Here is a 20,191-nt window from a genome sequence, read left to right as displayed (position 1 = left end):
CGCTACGAGTCATTTTTTTATTTTTATTATTATTACGTTCGTGGATCGAAATGTAAACGCGGGTAATGTTGGTCGGTCCGGTGCGGCGGTCGTTTTCAAGTGTACCGTATAACCGTGTGTGTTTTCGTGCGTGTGTGCGTGTATTGCCGTCGTCTGAAAAAACGTATTCACCTACGTGTATTAATGCACGTACACTTGCACAACAGAAATCCGAAAAGTGATTCCAAATATATTACACGAGGGGAAAAAAAAATATATATATATGTATAGAGATTTATTTATGTACACGAGAAACAGATAGATAGCGGCCGCGGCGAAACGACGACAAGAGCACATAGCTATATTATACATATACATAATATGATATTGTACCGAGGCGGCATCTGCGATGATCGCGAGAAAAGGAGACAGATTGAGTGAGACGGAGAAAAGGCCAGGGAGATGTGGAAGGTTTTATTTTATTTTATATTATGCAATTTATTATGTACAAGTGTTGTGTGTGACGGAGAGGGTACGCGCGATGTATATAATAGTACGGCGGCTGCGGCGAAGACCACACACGACGCCGTCGTCACCGTTGCCGCCGCTGACGTCCATTGGTGTGTGCATGCCATCGCGCGCGCACGCGCTCGTCGTTGTTGTCCCCTTCCCGGAACAGAACTCCAACACGGTCCCCGGTGGGCGGCGATCTGTCGACCGACGCCATTTTCCCGCCTCGCCCCTTCCCGTTGACGGTTCGGCCCCCCCATGCCCCCGCCGCCCGAGGGGCGGCAACCGCCGCTCCACCACCGCCGCCGCCTCATCCGTCCGTCGAACGCCCGTCCGTCCGGTCATCAGGTCCTCGCAGAAGCGAGTGCACCTAGTCTCCCGCGCTCCAGTCAGATCAAAGAAGTTACGCATTCGTACACGCATACGCGTTACAACCACTAGTATTATTATTATTATTATTATTAATATTATTAATATCGTGGCCAGAAGTGTACGCTGCGCACGTATTTTTCCGCAACACGTCGTTTCATCATTTTTTTCCTGAACAACGGACGAATTTCAACCTTTGTTTATGCCGTTCTAGTCGTCGTAAAAACCATGGCATCATTAAGCTCTCACGCCAACGCTACATCGCCGAAACGAAGATTCAACAGCATTCTCGTGTGGTCTGCATAGCGTTGATTGCTCATTGGGAAACTATTGAGGAATTAATTGGTGCATCATCGTATACGGCATTGCATTCAGTAACACACAACGCGTACCGGTAATTATACATTTTTTTTATATATATTCTGGTTATTGTTATGACGATGGACGAAATAATCTTTTATGTTAAGTCGCCAATGTTAGGTATTTATAGAAAATACAATAAGTAGTTATTAAGCCGACTAGATATAATCAACTTATAATTCTTCTTCGAAATCAATCACTTTATAATATAGCCTTCCAAAAGGAAATTACATTCATATAAATAATACATCAGCCCAATGTTATTAAATTATAATGTAGATATGTATTTCATTATAAACAATGGTCACTTATATATCTAGAATTTTTGACAAACACTGTGATATATGAAAATAAAATAGCCATTATTATTTATCTAGAAACTTTTTTTTTGAATTCACCGCTTAACCACTAAATTAAAAGTAACTATTTAAGATCGACTACCATTGAACTATTGATTATTTTTGATTTGTACCTTTATATAATTAAAATATATTCTACATTAATTCAAAATGTATTCCATGACTAAATTTGAACATAGATGTTAAAAATAAATGTTATATTTAAGATAAATAAATAAATAAGTAGAAGGTGGGGTAAAAATAACGAATTTGTTATATTTATAGTATATAAAGATTAATATCTATATAGTTATGTAATTTTTCAAGTTAAATATTATACGTGTGTATATAAGCTGGTGTATAATATTATAAATACGTCAATAAAATATTGATTTTTAAAATCTTAATTCTTACGTATTTACTTGTATTTTTTTAATTTTTTTAAGAATCAAGAAACAGTATTTTCTAGATTAATATAGTGAGCATATCACTATATCATAAAATAATCTATATGAAATGTAGGTACTTTCATAATACGGAAGACGTTTATACGAATTTTTCTAAGAAACCTAGAGATTATAATTATTTTTAATGTTAGTTTTCAATCAAAATGTAGGTTATTTTAATATTTATGAACAACAATTTGATTTTAATTACACCATTATTAGGCTTCCTATATACATAATCCATAAAGTCAATTAATAGTCAATCACTTATCCATTAATTCTTCATTCAATATTATTAAATTATAGAAAATAATTGAAATATATTTTTATTTAACTTTAATTATTTAATAAATTAATTTTATACATAATGGTAAATAACCAAAATCCTAATCAAAATATTAAAATTAAAAAAATCATAAATATTCCTAAGATTATTTGTATTACATACCTATAGTATATATATATATATATATATATATATATTATATATACTATTTATTTTTTAGATATTTTATATTGTATAAATATTAATAATTTAATTTATGTTATTCTGCAACTAAAAATCTTTGGAAGTATTTCTGTAGTTAAAAGCCCAAGGATTACATATTGTGTATAATAAATACGCATTTGCAGGCAACAATATGCTATTTATTTTTACTAAAAATGTCTAAATTATACAACTAATTAGTAATTGAATAATATATTCATGTAAGGCATATTTTTTGAACTAAGTGTGCATTCACTCAGATTATATTTTATGTATGAGTAAATAATGATGAAAGTAAATACGTAAAAGTGTGGAAAAATATAAATCACAAATCACTTTGTAAAGCAGAACGTTTGATGGATTAAGGTATATATATTATATTATACTTATATACTGATAAATGATTGACAACATACAATTGATTTAATTAATTCAATACGCAAGGTTATACTACTTATAAGGATACTTACATATAATATTTTACCACATCATCATTATTGTACACGTCTATACTTTTCAATTTTTGTCAATCCAAGATAAAATATTACTATTATATTGTTAGAAATAATTAATGTAATATAGAAAATCATTTATAGATATTGGTTTTCTTGATTCAATGTAGGGCTTTGTAAGTAACTACTTATACAGAATATGTAATTTAAATATTTCTTAGCCAAATACAATATTGTGAATATTAAATCATATTTTTTACTTATCAAACTCGTATCACTTTTAAGTATTTACTTTTTTATATATGTAGTGTAATTAATTAAATGTACAATATTTATTTATTTATTTTTTTAAAACAATTCAAAATTCTCAAATTATACATAATATTTGTACTTAATTTAATGTTCATATACATTTATCATACCATATTAATTATTATCTGACAAATTTGACATTTCTCATTTAAAACTTCATGTTGTCACTTTTAAGCAAAGTACACCTGTTTTCCAAAATTACAAAAAAAAAAAATGTTTAATGTTATCAATTTATTAATCTCAAATGTAAAAAAAACTTGTTTAAAATAATTTTAATAAATTACAATCATCGTCTTAGAGTATAATTAATAGTGGTTTATTTATTTTTGTACTTGTATATTAAAAATGACGTACTAGCAGTATGATACTGCTTATGCTATTATAATATCATAAGTTCATTACTTTTAAATTATTAGTCATTTACGAATGAGTTTAAATGTTAAGGTACTGTTATTCTTATAAAAATTGTCTGTCATATACTATTTAAAACTCTATACTGAATTTTACTATACTTAATTTTGAAGTTTTATTTTATTTTTTACTTGTATTTATAATTTCTATAATTAATTTCTATAGATATTTCTATAGATTATTGTAAGGTAGTATTGTTTATTATATGTTAATATTCAATACTAAAAGACTTTATTTTTAAATTATACTTATGTGACGCTACAATAGAAATCATTTTTAAATAGACAATTTCCAATTTAAAATTATATAATTATAAAGGTTTTCTGTTAAATTTTATTAATTACATTATTAATCAATTAGTTTATTATATTTTTAGCTAATAAGATCTTTATTGATTTAATAATATCATTTTTGAAACTATATTAAACTTGGTAATGTTGTAGATAGTTTAATGTGTATATATTTTATTAGGTTTAAAAAATAACTATTATAATTGAATATAAGTACATATCTAAAATATTTTAATTAGATTAATTCATTCAGAAATCTATTTAAAATTTTTTAAAGATGATTTATGTTATTTTTTTACTGGAATTGCAACTAAAAGTTTCCACAATTATATACAAATTTATTAAATCAGGTATTAACAAATTCATAGTTATGCAAAAAAAGAAATAGAAGAAATATCAGAAAGATCATATCATTTTATTTACGTATATTATTTATTAATAAAAATAAATATTATTACTCTTTCTCAGAATTTTCATTGCTAAGATTGGACTCTTTCTTTATTTGATTATTACACGTATTGCAATTAAACTATGTTTTTTACTACAAAAATAAATGTATTCAATATGTCGTTATATATATGTCGTCTATATTCCGTCTATTTGTTTTTCATTGAACTAGAATAATGGTTTTTATTTGAGAATAGTTGTTGATCATTTATCTATATAACGAGTTATTTTTTTTTTTTGTTTATGTATATAATTAATGTATAATACTTTGGATTACATATAATGCGTTTATGTTATTTTTAGTGAAATTCATGAGTAGGGCTTATTAAATTATGTAGAGTTCACACACATATATTGTTATATCTTATTATATTAAAGATAATTTATATTATATTAACAACGAAAATACAATGCAATATAAACATATCACGCATATCATTACTAATATAATAAAAACAAAATATGTACATTTTACTACAATGTATTGTTTCAATCGAGTAAGATATTTCATACAAGAATGCGATATAATTGTTGGTTGTTATAAGGTTTAAATTTGATTATGATCGACAATATCGAAAAGTGAAAGCTTTTTTTTTTTATGGAACTTAAAAATATCAATAACAAGGGTTATTAGTTTTTCCTTTTTTCTAATACATAATGTTACTATAACTATAGTTGTGAAAATCTTCTTAGATTAATAATACACTATACATTAATTATTAATTATCTTAATATAGTTAAAAATAGGTATTTCAGGCAGTACTATTAGGTATAATTTTCTCTTTTGTACAAACATATTTTAAGTATCGGCTTTTTTTTTAAGAAAGAGTAACAATGAAAAAATTCTTAATTTTACTACAATGGCTTATAATTTCTATCATTTTGGTATAATAAATTACACTATTGCAATAAGTGGCGGCCTGGACACACATTACTTGGTCGGTTAAATAAAAAAAGAGTCCCTTAATTTATGTGCAATTAGAAAGTCATGGACATAATTTTTCAATACATTTACTATAGGTTATGTTCCGTTTCCTCCAAAAAATTCGGTTCCCTGATTTACGCATAGCCCTATTTTGCCAGAAATGAAAAAGTTGATTCCCGTTTCCGCCAAAATGTATTTTTGTGAAAAGATGTTTGAGAATCATGTACAATTGTTATATATTCTTTCATTATACATTTTAATACAAGTAGATAATAAAAATATATTTGTCGAATATAGGCACAATTATATTAGAGTTTTTTTTAAATATTACATCATTTCATATTATAATATGTCTATTCTATTTAACTATTTATAAAGTATAAAATAAGTATAGGCCAAATATTGTCTCTATAGAGTTTTGAAAAAACACTTATCGTCATTTTTAAATATTTAAAAATGTCACAAAAAATATAAATTATAATACAAGTATATGTCAAGTTTTAAAAAAATACATTCTTAAGTATAGGTCAGGTTTTAAAAATCTTATAATTAAAGAAAACAGTTTTGACAAAAGTGTACATTCTAATTTCATTGGAATTTTTTTTTTGTAATTGCGTCTTCCGTAGTTTTTAAACGGTTTAATATTTTTTTGTTTTTTGGAATTTTTTTTATATTATTTTGGGCACTGTTAATTTTGATATATTTATATATATATATATATTTTGATAATATAATATTTAAACCCATCAAAAATCAACATTGTTTTACCTCTTTTGCTTACAATAAATTCCATTTTAAGAACGGTAAGTAAGTAAGAAAGTGTTGGTGTTGTTATTCTGGTGACAAACAGAACAGATATTGAATTGAAATATAAGAATTTAACATTTGTCAGATAATTATTGTGGGCGAATTATAAATAAACTATGATACAGTGTATCGAACAGTGTACCGTTATTATTAACGATCATCAATAATTATCGAAGATTATCAGTGTACCTATACATTACAAATGTCTTTTACACACACCATAACATATATTCAATATTGCTTAAAAAATAAAACCAGTGGTTTCCAAATTTTTTTGGCTGAAATGGCTTTTGGTGAAAACGGGAATCGTACCTTTTTCATTTTTGGCGGAAACGGGTAACTCCCTTACTATAAAGATTGTCTACTATATATATATATATATATATATATATATATATAGTAGACAATCTTTATATATATGTTTATATATAAGCATTACACATTATCTAATATAATTTATTTAAGATATAAATCGCGTGAGCCAAGGGTAATAACTAGGACCCGGACTTCAATGCAAAATGCATTTTTTTCCCCATGATCTTAGGCTATGTACTTTTTTTATAGTACATAATTTGTTATATGCAACAGACACTTAAAAACAGACAATTTTATTTTGCATTTTTTCAGGTTTGTTTTGCATTTTTCAATGTTTTTTTATTTAAAGAGCGTGTTTTAGTATTTTCGGTCATTTGATTTGTTTTAATGTACTTGTACATTTTTATATTACATAGTATTTTTATATACTACCAATTTCAAATTTACCTAAATAAAATGTAACTTACAAGATGTTTGAATTTTAAGTTAATATTATTAGATATAAAATGTATTATTTGCTCATTTTATACATTTTTAATTAAAAATGTATATTATACTAATAATACAAATTATAATAATAACAATCTTATCAAAGTATTCCATGTTTATACAGACATGTCTAAAAACTATAAAAAACATTAAACGGTAAGAACATATTTTTTTTTAAATTATTCGGATGGCTTAAGCAGTATACTATATATGAATATATTATAAAATCATCAAATTACGAGTATAATGGCTCTACGATTCGTCGTATATTAATTATTATATTATTTTTTATTTTAATGTATATTACTTTTATTTGTAAAAGTTTCGTGCCATTTTTAGATTAAAAATATATGTTTGTTTTATCCACGTAATGACACGTCTGAAAATAGAATTATAAAACATACACTATACGAATAACATATTATAGTATGTTTAGTACTATTTTATTTTGTATTAATAAATATACCTTCGTCATCTGCGTACGCAATAATAATTTATTACTGATATGGATAAAACGAAACAGATAGGTATCTATACCTATACGCGAATACTGTACTGATAGTATTTTATATATTTTTGTACTATTAGTTTTCATACAACGTATATTTCAATCGAAAACTGTTACAATTTTTAAAATGTTTTTAAAAATGTTCCAGTAGCTGAAAACATTTATTAAACATATGAGAAACAATATCAAAACGAATCTGTGCTTAACATATATATATTTATATATATATGTAACGCGTATTAAACATTTTTTGTAGTGCTATTGTATGACCGCAATACCTATACTATATTATAAAAAACAAATCGATTATTAATTATTTAAATTCTTTTTATTCAATGAATTTTTATTTTATGTATTTTTTTTCGTTTTCAAACACAATATTTTATAATACCTAGATCATTACTAATAAAAACAAATAACAATTTTTTATAAACATTACTATCCTTTTATAGAAATTGAACATAAATAAAATATTATTTAGTTTAATTAAATTTAAATTTATAATAAACTGATAATTATATTGAATAATAATCATAATATAATAATAATAATAATAATAATAAATAATCGGTCATTAAACTTTTCTCAATTTTTTATAAATTTTTAACTATAAATATAAAATAAAATAAAATATAAAGTATTGTTAAGTAATTAGGTACAAGCAGTGAATATGACTTTACACGTACGCACTATTAATAAACGAGTTGGTATTAAATTTTTCAAATTACGAATAATTTGTAGTAGGTACTGAAAGTACTCATTTCCTTTAACTGATTCCATTGTCCCTTTGATTTTAACTTTGCATAACATACTTAATTAACAATTTAATAACTAACCTACAATACTAAAATACAATAATTTAATTTTTCATTTTTGCGACCTCACAGTTTTCACACTCAAGTTGATGGCACTAGGCACCGCTTCCCCTGACTACGACTCAGCATAAGAATGAACAATTTTACACATAATAAATTTAGTACATACTCGTGCCCGCGCAAACATAGAGCCATAGCCGCTAATGATAAAATATGTGCTATGCCGACTTTTATTGGCCGATAATAGGATTACACACCTATTATTTAAATTAAATGTATACGTCTAGTATATGTAAATAAAAAAGAACAAACGACTGCACAGTCCGTCGTGATTGTGTATTTCGATGTCAGTTTTCTTTCGATGTATTATAATATTTTCTTACAATATTTTATACTGAATAGATTTATTATCACGATCGGGTATATACCATAATATTTATTTTGTTATGGTAACGTGTTAGATATAATAAACTATGTCATTATATAGTGTGCGTGTGTGTGTTTCGAATAAATCGATAATGCGTGATTTTTTTTAAATTTGCTATCACACGTTAATGTTACTCGTTATAAATACGAGTACGTTCCCCCACTGATTATAACATAAGTCGAATATGCGATTGTTTTTGTATTACATTTCCCGTTTATTATAAATTCTTTTCGTGCCTTTATAATAATTACGGCCATTAGTGTGTTATATTCAACGATTTATAGTGTGTTATAAGTTCCTGTGTTATGTTGAGTTATATATAAGAATATACGTACAGAATTTTTTTAAATGTTCGTGTCATATTTTGTAAAAGCTATATAAGTAAAATTCTCATTTGCATTTTAATAGTCACCCAAAATTTTGTTTTTGGCAATAAAATGTACTAAATTGTAGAATATAAGTTATCTCTGGCGTATTTATCTAGTTTTAATAACTAATTGTATTTACAAAAGTCATTATTTTAATATTAATATTCAATACATAAATTGTTAGCCGTCACATATAATTTGAAGGTACACTAGTGTTATACAAGTATACATCTACACATCAAATATTATCTTGCTAAAATGCAAAACATTATATGTACACAAATGTTATATGTATACATCTTCCGTACAGAATATATACTATAAAGATGCACATAATGTGAAAGGTACTTAAAACCCGTCGAAAAGTCGGCATTTTCGAAATTCTTTTGCGCAGTGATGCCGACATGCATAATGAGTGCGGAGATTATTTTAATTATGTGACGTCAACACCACTATTCTATATATATTCATATATGTATGCTTGTAAATTAGTACACTCAGCAGTTGAAATATATGTCGTACCACCGTCGCCGTTGCCACCATACTAATTAAAAATTAATAACTACTTCTATACTGTGTTTGCGTACATATATATATATAACCATTAGGTCAGGCAGTTATATATTTGAATAATTTGTATAAGTGAATTTGTAAAAATTTATCACATTGGTATCGTCAAATTAGTTTTAATTATATATGCCTGAGAAAATATCAAATAATGACGTCCGAATTTTTCAATTTCAAATATTTTATGTTATATTTATATGTATTAAATTCTGTATGATACATCGGTAAAATTTAAATGTACCAAATTACATAATTTGAATGTTTATTTATTTAAAATAATTAGTGATATAATTTTTATTATTATTGTTAATTTCCAATTGTTTTTTTTAGCGAAGTCAATTATTCCTTATATCTAACGGCAAAATTGTACATTATAGTACCGATATATATTTTTAATGGTTATTGTATCTACAGAAATATATATATTATAATCATATTATATGAATAGCAATTTAATAGCATTTTAGTGTTCAGCGCGTCACTTTGTGCTGCTACGTTCGTTAATTTCACCAGTTTGCTATGTTTATGATATTATTACTATTATTAACTAATTAACTGTAAATCTAATAACTGTCGCTTTAATAATAGTAAGATTTGACCGATAAATATTTGCCAGCGATAATTATTGCATCGTATATAATAATAAAATCGTTCCGTAAAACAAACACGCGTTATAATAAAATGTGTTATTTTTAGTAATTAACTTACCATGTAAAGATAGATACATATACATACATATTTTATGTCTTAACACGTTTTTCGATTTAAATTATTTTTTGCGTAAGACGCAAGTTTTAGATTTTGAGCTAGATGAAAAATAAATTGACTTATATATAATATTTTTTCCTTTTTTGTAATCTAGTTCTCCAGTCACAAATCTACATTATTATTCCTTGCTTTACTTTTTATATTTAAATTATTATACTTTTCATGATTAAGAACTTTCTGTGCACAAAAGAAAGTTTTTTCCAAATCAGATTAACTATTTCATACTTTTTAAAATTATACTCTTTTTCGTTTTATATTTCAAAATATAAATATCAGAAGAGTTGGGCGTAAATTCCACATCAAACTAAAAGCACGAGATAAAATTTCATGAACGAAAGAATATTTCTTAAAAAAATAATAATTTGCCTAATAATTTATGGCTTTAAAAGAATAATATAAATATAAATATTTTTTATATTGACCATAACAGTGTAAAATGTTCACAAATTTGTGAATCTCCAAATTTTATACAATAATTATTCTACGAGTACTATTTAGGAGTTGTATAAACTTTATATTTATATCATCTATCAGAATCAAAAATATTTTAAAATCAATTCAGCTTTAATAGACAATAAACTTATATTGACATTATAAATAAAATGTATAGATATTTTACTATGAATATATAAATATAAAAATTTTATGATTTTCAGTACAAAAGTAGTAGCCAAAATAATGTCAATATAATCTTCCATTATAAATATATGCGTGTTTATATTTGTTAAAATGAAATATTTCGGAATAACATGTAATAATAAGAAATGTATATTAGAATAATACGATAAACAAAAGTATATTATAAATACGTAGATATTAATGGCTACATTTTTTATTATAATTTAATAGTGAAATTATGTGAACATAAACTTACTTTAAAAAAAAAAAAATTTTGAATCCGTGTATCGTAATTACTTTAATGTTCTAAGCGATTGTTGTAAAATAGTAGAAACTATCAAATATATAATAGTATCTTAAATGTTAGTTTAAAGTTCTTTTGAATAAAAAATTAATATTATGTTTAATTTACATATGTAAAGGTTGTAGGTATAATGTTAAATAACCAGTATATTTTATCAAGGATGAATAGGAAGTATTTTTGTTACAAAGAAATATTTTATGGGCCCCAAAATTAAAAAAATTTTGTTCACATTCAGACCCGTATTTATGGAGGGGAGAGTAGGCACATGCCCGAGGGCGTAAAGTCTCAGGGGTGGCAAAATATTTTAGCAAAATTAATTTTAAAGATGATGTACCTAAAAAAAATAAAACAATAAAAAGAAGAAAATAGCATGTTTTATAATGTTATAATTTGTAAATTAAAAAAAAAAACTGTATTTTTTCATATTATAATTTTTTAATTAAAAAAATTATTAAATGGTTTTCATTTATAAGTTATTATGGACGAAATAATAAATGTTATATTATTATTATTTATTTTTTGAGGGGGGGAGGGCATAAATTATATGCCCGGAGGTGCCAAATTTTTAAATACGGGCCCGCTCGCATGACATAATCATTATAACAACTTAGCATAAAAATAAAATGTTATAAAAATTATTAAAATCATACAAATCAACTTAAGTTAATAATTTTCAATATAATATTTTTAATACAATTATAATTTTTAATATTTACGTTTTATAAACTTTGAAGTTTACTTAAAACGTTATAAATTATTGTACAAATTATATACATATAAAATAATATGAACTACAAACGTCCGCGAAAATTAATTTGCATATAATGTTATATTTATATAAATATATATATAACAAAATTGTAAACGTCAATTTCATGCTAAAATTATGTTAAAACTAAGTTTCAATAAACATCAAATATATGTTTTATCTAAACAGATAAAAAAACATTGATAAAACTGCTTATTAATGTTCCAAACGTTCCAAACAAGTTCTAAATACTTAAATAACATAAGTATTGTATGTTTATTTAATATAAATTAGATATATTTTTTATATACCTCATATACATACATACCTTATGTTCTAAAAATTAGTTAGGTAATTTAAAAATTAACAAGAAAATTAAGTATAGCTATAGCTCATTCCAGTAGCTTATACATACATTTTCTGTGGGAGGGGGGATCAGTTGCAAAAAAATTATTATGGAAGGAAAATTCCTAAGCCTAAGTACCTGCACATTTCAATAATAAATAATAAAATATATAATTCAAAATAATAATTTACAATAAATCCTTGCAATATTTTTTTGTTTCCTTATAATTTTCTTACATATAGAACACTATTTTATACAATTTTAAAAAAACCTTTGGGGGGGATCTGGCACACATACTCCCCTTGTATACGCACCTGGCTCATTTATATATTATACTATTATATACACAAATAAATATAATATATTATAATGGTTTGAATGACATAAGTAAATAAATATAATAATATAAATTATACATTGTTTACAAATTTCGTGGCATAGTAATAAAACAATTGTTTTACAATTTGACACTTTTCTTTATTTTTTTTTTGCTGTACAATCTGTGAAAATATTTTTATAATAAGTACAAGTGAGAAAAGTAGTTAACATAATTTACAAATAAGTAATCATCAAGACAGTAGTCGTGATCGAAGAAGCCAATCGTTGTTGGGACTTTGGGGTGAGATTTGGTGACAGTCAACCAATAGGTCTTGGCATCATGTTCACTTTAAACACCTTCTAGTTAGGTTCTAGGGTCTCCGGGTTTGACACTTGAACGAAAAAACATTTATACTTAAAATCAACGGTTCTTAACCTGTAGTCCGTAGCCCTCTAGGCGTCATCGATACTTATGTCGGGGGTCCGTGGCAGCCCTAACTAAGGGCATATTTAGGGGGGTGTGATATGGGTGTTAAAACACCCCCCATCGACCATATTCTGTGGTATTTCATTAAATTACAAACTTACAGTATAATTTGAATAAACGTTGTATACAACTTGTCGATTTTACATACACTATCTTAATATAATCATTTTCATTAGTATAATAATTTATATAAATACATGGTATTTATTTATGTAATATAGGAGGGGGGTAAGACCTCCCATTTACCATAAGTCTATTCAATTTTAAAACATCCCCGTTAAATTAATCCTGGTTACGCCACTGGCCCTAACATACGTCAATACGTGACACGAGAGCATTATTGCAATATTATTGGATTATTATTTTTAATTTTTTTTTCCACATAGTTTTTATTATATAATAGATAGATTTTATTTTTATACGATGTTCAAAAACTTGTGTCTGAGGTATAATACCAACCATCGCATTAAGTTAATATAAATTCAATTTTATGAATATTAAAAAAAAAAAAAAAAAAAATGAAAACTAAAATAATTTAATTTAAAAAAACTGAAAAATTAAGTGTAATAAAATTAATTATAAATGTTTTGTTATATCTACTAATGTAATTTATTATATAAAATAATTATTATGATTTTGGTTTTAATAACATGAGATGTTTTGTAAAAAAAAAAATTTATTCGAAAAAAATATATACGTATTATGTATTTACTATAGTTTATGATACTTTCAATGATATGTCTACGCAGTACCGGATTATCCATTAGGCGGAGTAGGTGCCCGCCTTAGGTCCTTACTAATTTAAGAGGCCCTGTGAAAACGGAAAACTATAGTCTGTTTTTTTTTAACCCGTATTCTATTTATGGATTTACGGGATAAAAGTCATTATGAAATAATATATTAAGTTATAGGTGTTATATGCAGTAATAATAATACAATTATTTTGAAAAAAATAGAAATAATATAATAATTAATTAATTTTTTTTTGCAAATAAAAAAAATTTAACAAACACGATATTATTTCTTAATAATGGTCGGTTAAAGCTATTTATTTCAATTATCGGTTAGTTATGTTAAAGATGTATGCACGGAAAAAACAATGTGGTTATAGTTACCATTTTAAATGGTAGGTATAGGGACTACTATACAACATAGTTCACAGTACCAAACACATTTTGTTGTTATGATAAGGTAATGTAACCTAAATTGATGGTTGGAATTCTGCAAGCCAACATAGTTCCATCAACCATTCACTATTGTTGTCCCAACTTAAATCTCATTGTTAATATATGGTTATACATAGTATTTCCAACTACATTATAAGGTAATGGTAATAACTATCATATTGTTTGTAATAAGCTTTAGATAATGACAAAGACATATAGGTAGGCATATATATATATGAATAAATAAATTGATACAGAATATAGTAAATAAAATTTTTTATTAGGTACATTTTTATACAAATAAAAAACAATTTAAAATGCATTTTATATATTAATCAAACATAAATAAAAGCTACAATATAAATATAATAATATTGTATATAAATTAATATTTTAAAAATTACAAGATATATATGTAAAATAATATAACTCATGAAAACATAAAAACAATTATAATTACTTGAGCATTAGATGATAACATTGATTTCAAATCATTAATCCTCTTTAAAATTTTGGAACGATGTTCAACAGGAAGACAAAGCTCACGTACCATAGATTCACTTAAACTTAAGAAAGCTTCTTCATCTACTCCTTTATCTTAACATAAAAATATGATACTATCATAGTAGAAATGCAGTTATAAAACATAAATTTGTTAACTTTAAAACTAAAAATATTACTAACCTATTTCTTTCAATGATAAGTCAAAATATGAATGCTATACTAAAAATGTTTTAGAACTTACATTAGGTAGGTATTAAATTAATTATACAAATAATTAAGCAGAATACTAGAATAGAAATTATAATATACAACTGTATGTACCAAGCCATAACATAATATAATATTAGGTAAAGACATAAAATTAGTTAGGAGTTTAGATAGTAGGTACGCCGTGATGGTTTGTGCGAACAAGGCACCTTAATCGTATCGTACGCGCGGCTGTGAAGCGAATAAAAAATAACTGGTTTAAGAATAATCCATATAAATATAAATTATTAATTTTAGGATATTACTTATAAATTATTGTACAATATTTTCTGGAATCTTCAGTTCGTTTAGGTTTTTTAAAACATAATTGTCCATTATTAAAAATTAAAATAAACAGAGACGCCTTGCAAATGAAGTCTGTACAATCAGTATACGATAGTACTACGACTTGCAAGAGAATGCTGCGACACGGCACGCACGCACGGCTCCATAAATCGGTCGTTGTGCGGCCTAGGTGATTTTTTTGATATAAATCTATTTTTAAATATCCATATAATATTTTATTATTAGTAGTATTGTTCTTACAAATATGTAAAAGGTAGACAGGCCTATTGAAATACCAGTTAAAAACAATATTAACCGTACACTGTGGTTGTGAATACCGGTTCACTATAAAATACATATTATTTAGACCAACAAAAGACTTTTGGTACTGTTAACTAAGTGTTTTAGTAAACGTAATCGTCCATATAGTTTGGCCAACCGAAACAAATATAACCATTTACAATAACCAAATTATTTTTTTCTGTGTGTAAAAAATAATTTTGTAAGACTCAACATTTTAATCGCTTAGGGGTCCACAAATGTTTAATCCGGCACGGATTATCTACGTATATGATAACCTCTCGGATGGTACATTTTACGACGAAGCAATGGACATACCGACGTAGTCGCAGTTGCCAGTCCACTGTTTCAGAACTGAACTCCGTTCCGCAGTATATTTCCGCAAGATCGAATGAGACTGTCTTATAGCTAACACAATATCAGTTTTCTCCCACCATTCGTACGTTCCCAATATGACGACAACAGCTGTTATGTGTACCCATTGAATACATTTTCTACTTATACTCGTACGTGTGTGATTTATAATACCCAAGTTCTAAAATGCGATTAGTTGTATTAATTTGTATATCTTTGTTACTGTTCGTTTGTTTAACGCAAAAATTAAATTATTTTTTAAAAATACTACTTCAATGTACCTATGTTATACAATACTTCATGGTATTTAGGTGTTATATTGATATTGTAATAGTGTATATTTTAGATAATATTAAACTATAAAATGTAAATTAAAAATGTTGTTTAATACCACTAGCATACATATAACACAAGCTAACGTAAAATTTAATATTTAAATTAAGTTTTTTGTATTTATTTTAATAAAATAATAATCTAGTAATTTTTGTCTTAACTTTGAATACTTGAAATTCGAACCAGTTTTCAATGTACAATCATACTCGTATATAAACGAACACACGTTTACAATTCAAACTAATTATCACGATTGTTTTGTACTTACCATTAAAATATTTCATTGTTATTTAAGTATTTATTTATTTATTTATTTTTTCTAATAGCTGAAACAACGACGCAGTGGTTCGTCGATCAAACACGACGGACGCATGGCAATGGTGCATTCGACTCACCGTTGCATTTGTTGCCGCGCTCGATGACCGAAGGAAGATAAGCAGACGATTGGTGTGTCGCTACGTATTTAGCGCCGTACGATATTCATTCAGGCCGTTCCGGTGGACAGTAAGAAAAACGTTGTGTGCAGTAGATCGCATAGCGGGGTGCACTATGATGGCCAACTGTTTGCAGCAAAGCATTTGCGGCGAAACAGCGGTGATGGCAATTGAACTTCATCGCCGGAACAGTGGCAGTGACCAATCGATTGGGAAGTCGGGCCGCGACAACGGTTCGACTGAGTGCAGCAACGACCGGGTGTCACCCATTTCCGGCGGCCGGTTAAACGGCTCGGCCGAACGACCGTTGAAGTTTAGCATAGATAACATACTGCGACCGGAGTTCGGCGGCGGAAGTACATCCGGTTGCAGCCCGCCGACTGCTGCAGTCTTCAACCGCTACAACCACCGCTACCACCATCAACATCAACATCATCATCATCATCATTTCCAACAGCAACAGCACCTACACAACATCGACCGTCTACAGCACCTTAACTATCAGCTGCACCAACTCAGCCAACTCAGTCACAACGCGGTAGCTGTTGCGGCCACGGTGACGGCCAACGAGTGGGCTACGGCTGCAACAGCGGCGGCTTCGTCATCGTCGGACCACAAGTCGGTCAGCAGTAGACGGTCATCGTCGTCATCCACCGTCGAACCGCCGAGTTCGCCCATCGATTTATCCTGTTCTGACTCGCAGACCTGCATCAACCCCGCTGCGACCGCCACAAATTCCACTACCTTCTCCTCAACAACCACTACTGGCACCGCTACCGCCAGTGGAACTTCCGTGGACGCGGCCATTTCCGCGGTCGCCGACAAGGACGGCGGCGGATCTCAACAATGGCCGGCCTGGGTGTACTGCACCAGATACTCGGATCGTCCTTCTTCCGGTAAGCCGTGATCAGTATATTTAAATTAATGTCATCCCCTCATCCCCCGCATACCTAAGACCGTTTGGTTATCGTTGTCGTTTGCTTTTATTCCAAACGATACAATATTAATCGTATATTATGTATTACATTCTCGTATACAGCGCGATGCTTCTCGATTAACACTGTTCATTTCAAGGCGTTGAAGACACAATTATACTTATTTTCATACATAATATGGTACGCTGGCCATAGATTCTTATAAATGGATATTGTATGTTGTGGATGATTCAGTAATACTGAACATATATGCATCTTACATTTTTACTAGTCAATTTATAATAGTAAATGGATTGTTTATGTATACGTATTATTGAGAGTCGTGTAACGGAATCGTTAAACTACTGTACTTCACATTTTACAGTTTTGGGACACGATAAACACGTACATAATGTTTTTCACCATTAAATTATTTAAATGATATACATGCATGATTATAGTAATATAATAAGGCATGGCGTTCTCATTACGCTGCGATGACATTTTATAAAATGTTTGTACGAGAAAGTCAACGGGAAACGTACGCGCATATATACCTATTTTATATACCTACATCTTATTTCTAAACGCCTTGGTTTTACAAGTCTCGCACAATGTATACACATGATTAACAATGAGACCATTGTTTAGATCATAGAGCAATTTTGTTTTCTGTCTCTACTTTTGTTTATAATTATTATAATACATAATATAATCGAGAAATCGGAAAGACCGGAGAACAGGACAATCAGTACTTGACTATCAAAAATCCGGGTGCTACATATAAATACAACTGAAAAAAAGTTCTAGGATACCATCCGTTTATTTTCGTCTACCTACTCGCATTTTAATAATTAGAGATTTTTTTTTAATTTAAAGTTTATATAATCATTAGTTTCAATACTTATGTATTAGCTAAAAAAATAAGTGAACAATATAAAATATAAGTTATTTACGAAAAGTAAAAATAAATTAGATAAATAAAACCTGAATGATTGAAAAAAGACAATATATTAATTATTAAATAAAATTGAATGATACTAATATATCATGCATTTATAAAAATAATGTACATCAATATGCACAAAACATTGTAATTAGTACATGATATAGGATATATATATATATATATGTTATTGCTTCTATTTCTTTTTGTTTCGTCATCACAATTTTAAAAATCGTCCACGCAATGTGTGTATAGTTATATTGCAATACCCATGTTTAATTTTAGCGTTTAATAACGCACGGACGCTATAAAATTGAACCGTTGCGTCTTGTAGCGTTCGAACGCAGTCGAAAGCGCGTTTATGCTTATCGAGTGAATATACGTATTAAAACGCGTGTATTTAATTTTGGACAAAAAAACGCAACGTTTCAGAAATGCGAAAATGTGACCACGAAACGCTCCATGTGTGACTAGCAGTGCCATCTCTAGGGAGAGGCAAGTGGTGTGACCGCACCGGGACCCACGTGGCCCCACAAATTATGATTACAAACATCTCTTTATCCGCAAATAAAATTAATATAGTCACAGTAGCACGAAAATTACGACCCATGTGTTCGTATGATTTTCTTAGGAAACGGATTGTTTTCGACGAAAATTAAGACAGTACCAATTATACATAGCTGTACTTACACTATTATACACGCATGTATTAGTAAAATTGTTTATCGTCGATGACGATCGATTACGGTTCAAAATACAGTTATAGAATATATTTAGTTATACAATAAAATAATTTACATAAATAATTTATTTATTAATATATATGAGCCCCCGCATAATTCTGCTGTGGGCCTCGAAAACCATCGGCACCGATTTAGGAGTATGAAATATTACTTGGACCAATGCTTTCGTGTATTAAAATTAATTTAGATCTTCTGTTTAGAGAATTTATTATTATATAAATATATACATAATTATATTATAATTTATATTGCCTATATTATACTGCATGAAGTTCTACAAAACACGATAATATTTCTCGAAACACTAAAAACATATAGTTATACATTATACTTAATTATAATTCAGTTATGAATTCGGCTTTTATACTATATTTTAAAAGATTTCTATTAAATATAACATGTCATTACACATCCTTACAATATATTTATCGCAATATCAGTTTGAAATATTAGTAAAAAAAAATTATAGTAGTCGTAAAACGTCAAGTGAAAATCGTTAATTCAAATAAATTAACAATATATTTGAATTCAATGAGAAACACAATAACATAATATATTTATATCGTTGTTTCGCTTTTAAAGGACTTTTTGATTTACACTGTTTCATGAATAAATCGTCATCTTTTTTTTCTGGTTGTAAATTATTATTATTGGTAGCTATTGAATGTACATTTTAAATAAGCGTGTACATATTATATATAGATACTTACCGTGTATACTATGTACCTACTACTAAACGTAGTCATAATAGCTTT

The 20,191-nt window shown here is 27.5% G+C and overlaps 1 protein-coding gene across 2 annotated transcripts in view; it reads left to right on the top strand.

Annotated features, from left to right (window-relative positions):
* The first annotated feature begins 794 nt into the window (after positions 1-794).
* LOC112683756 (homeobox protein engrailed-2a-like) overlaps positions 795-20,191 on the top strand; it is a 61,795-nt gene continuing 42,398 nt past the window's right edge. The window contains exons 1-2 of one of the 2 annotated variants that reach the window (XM_025554918.1): positions 795-1,252; positions 16,726-17,729. In XM_025554918.1, coding sequence (XP_025410703.1) covers positions 16,949-17,729 — 781 coding nt within the window. In that variant the 5' untranslated portion in view covers positions 795-1,252; positions 16,726-16,948. The remainder of the gene's footprint in view (positions 1,253-16,725; positions 17,730-20,191) is intronic. The other variant, XM_025554917.1, reaches the window with a different exon arrangement.

This window comes from Sipha flava, unplaced genomic scaffold (genome assembly GCF_003268045.1).
Source record: "Sipha flava isolate LNK unplaced genomic scaffold, YSA_version1 235_pilon_pilon, whole genome shotgun sequence".
Lineage (NCBI taxonomy): Eukaryota > Metazoa > Arthropoda > Insecta > Hemiptera > Aphididae > Sipha > Sipha flava.
This window is presented reverse-complemented; position numbering and strand designations above follow the sequence as displayed.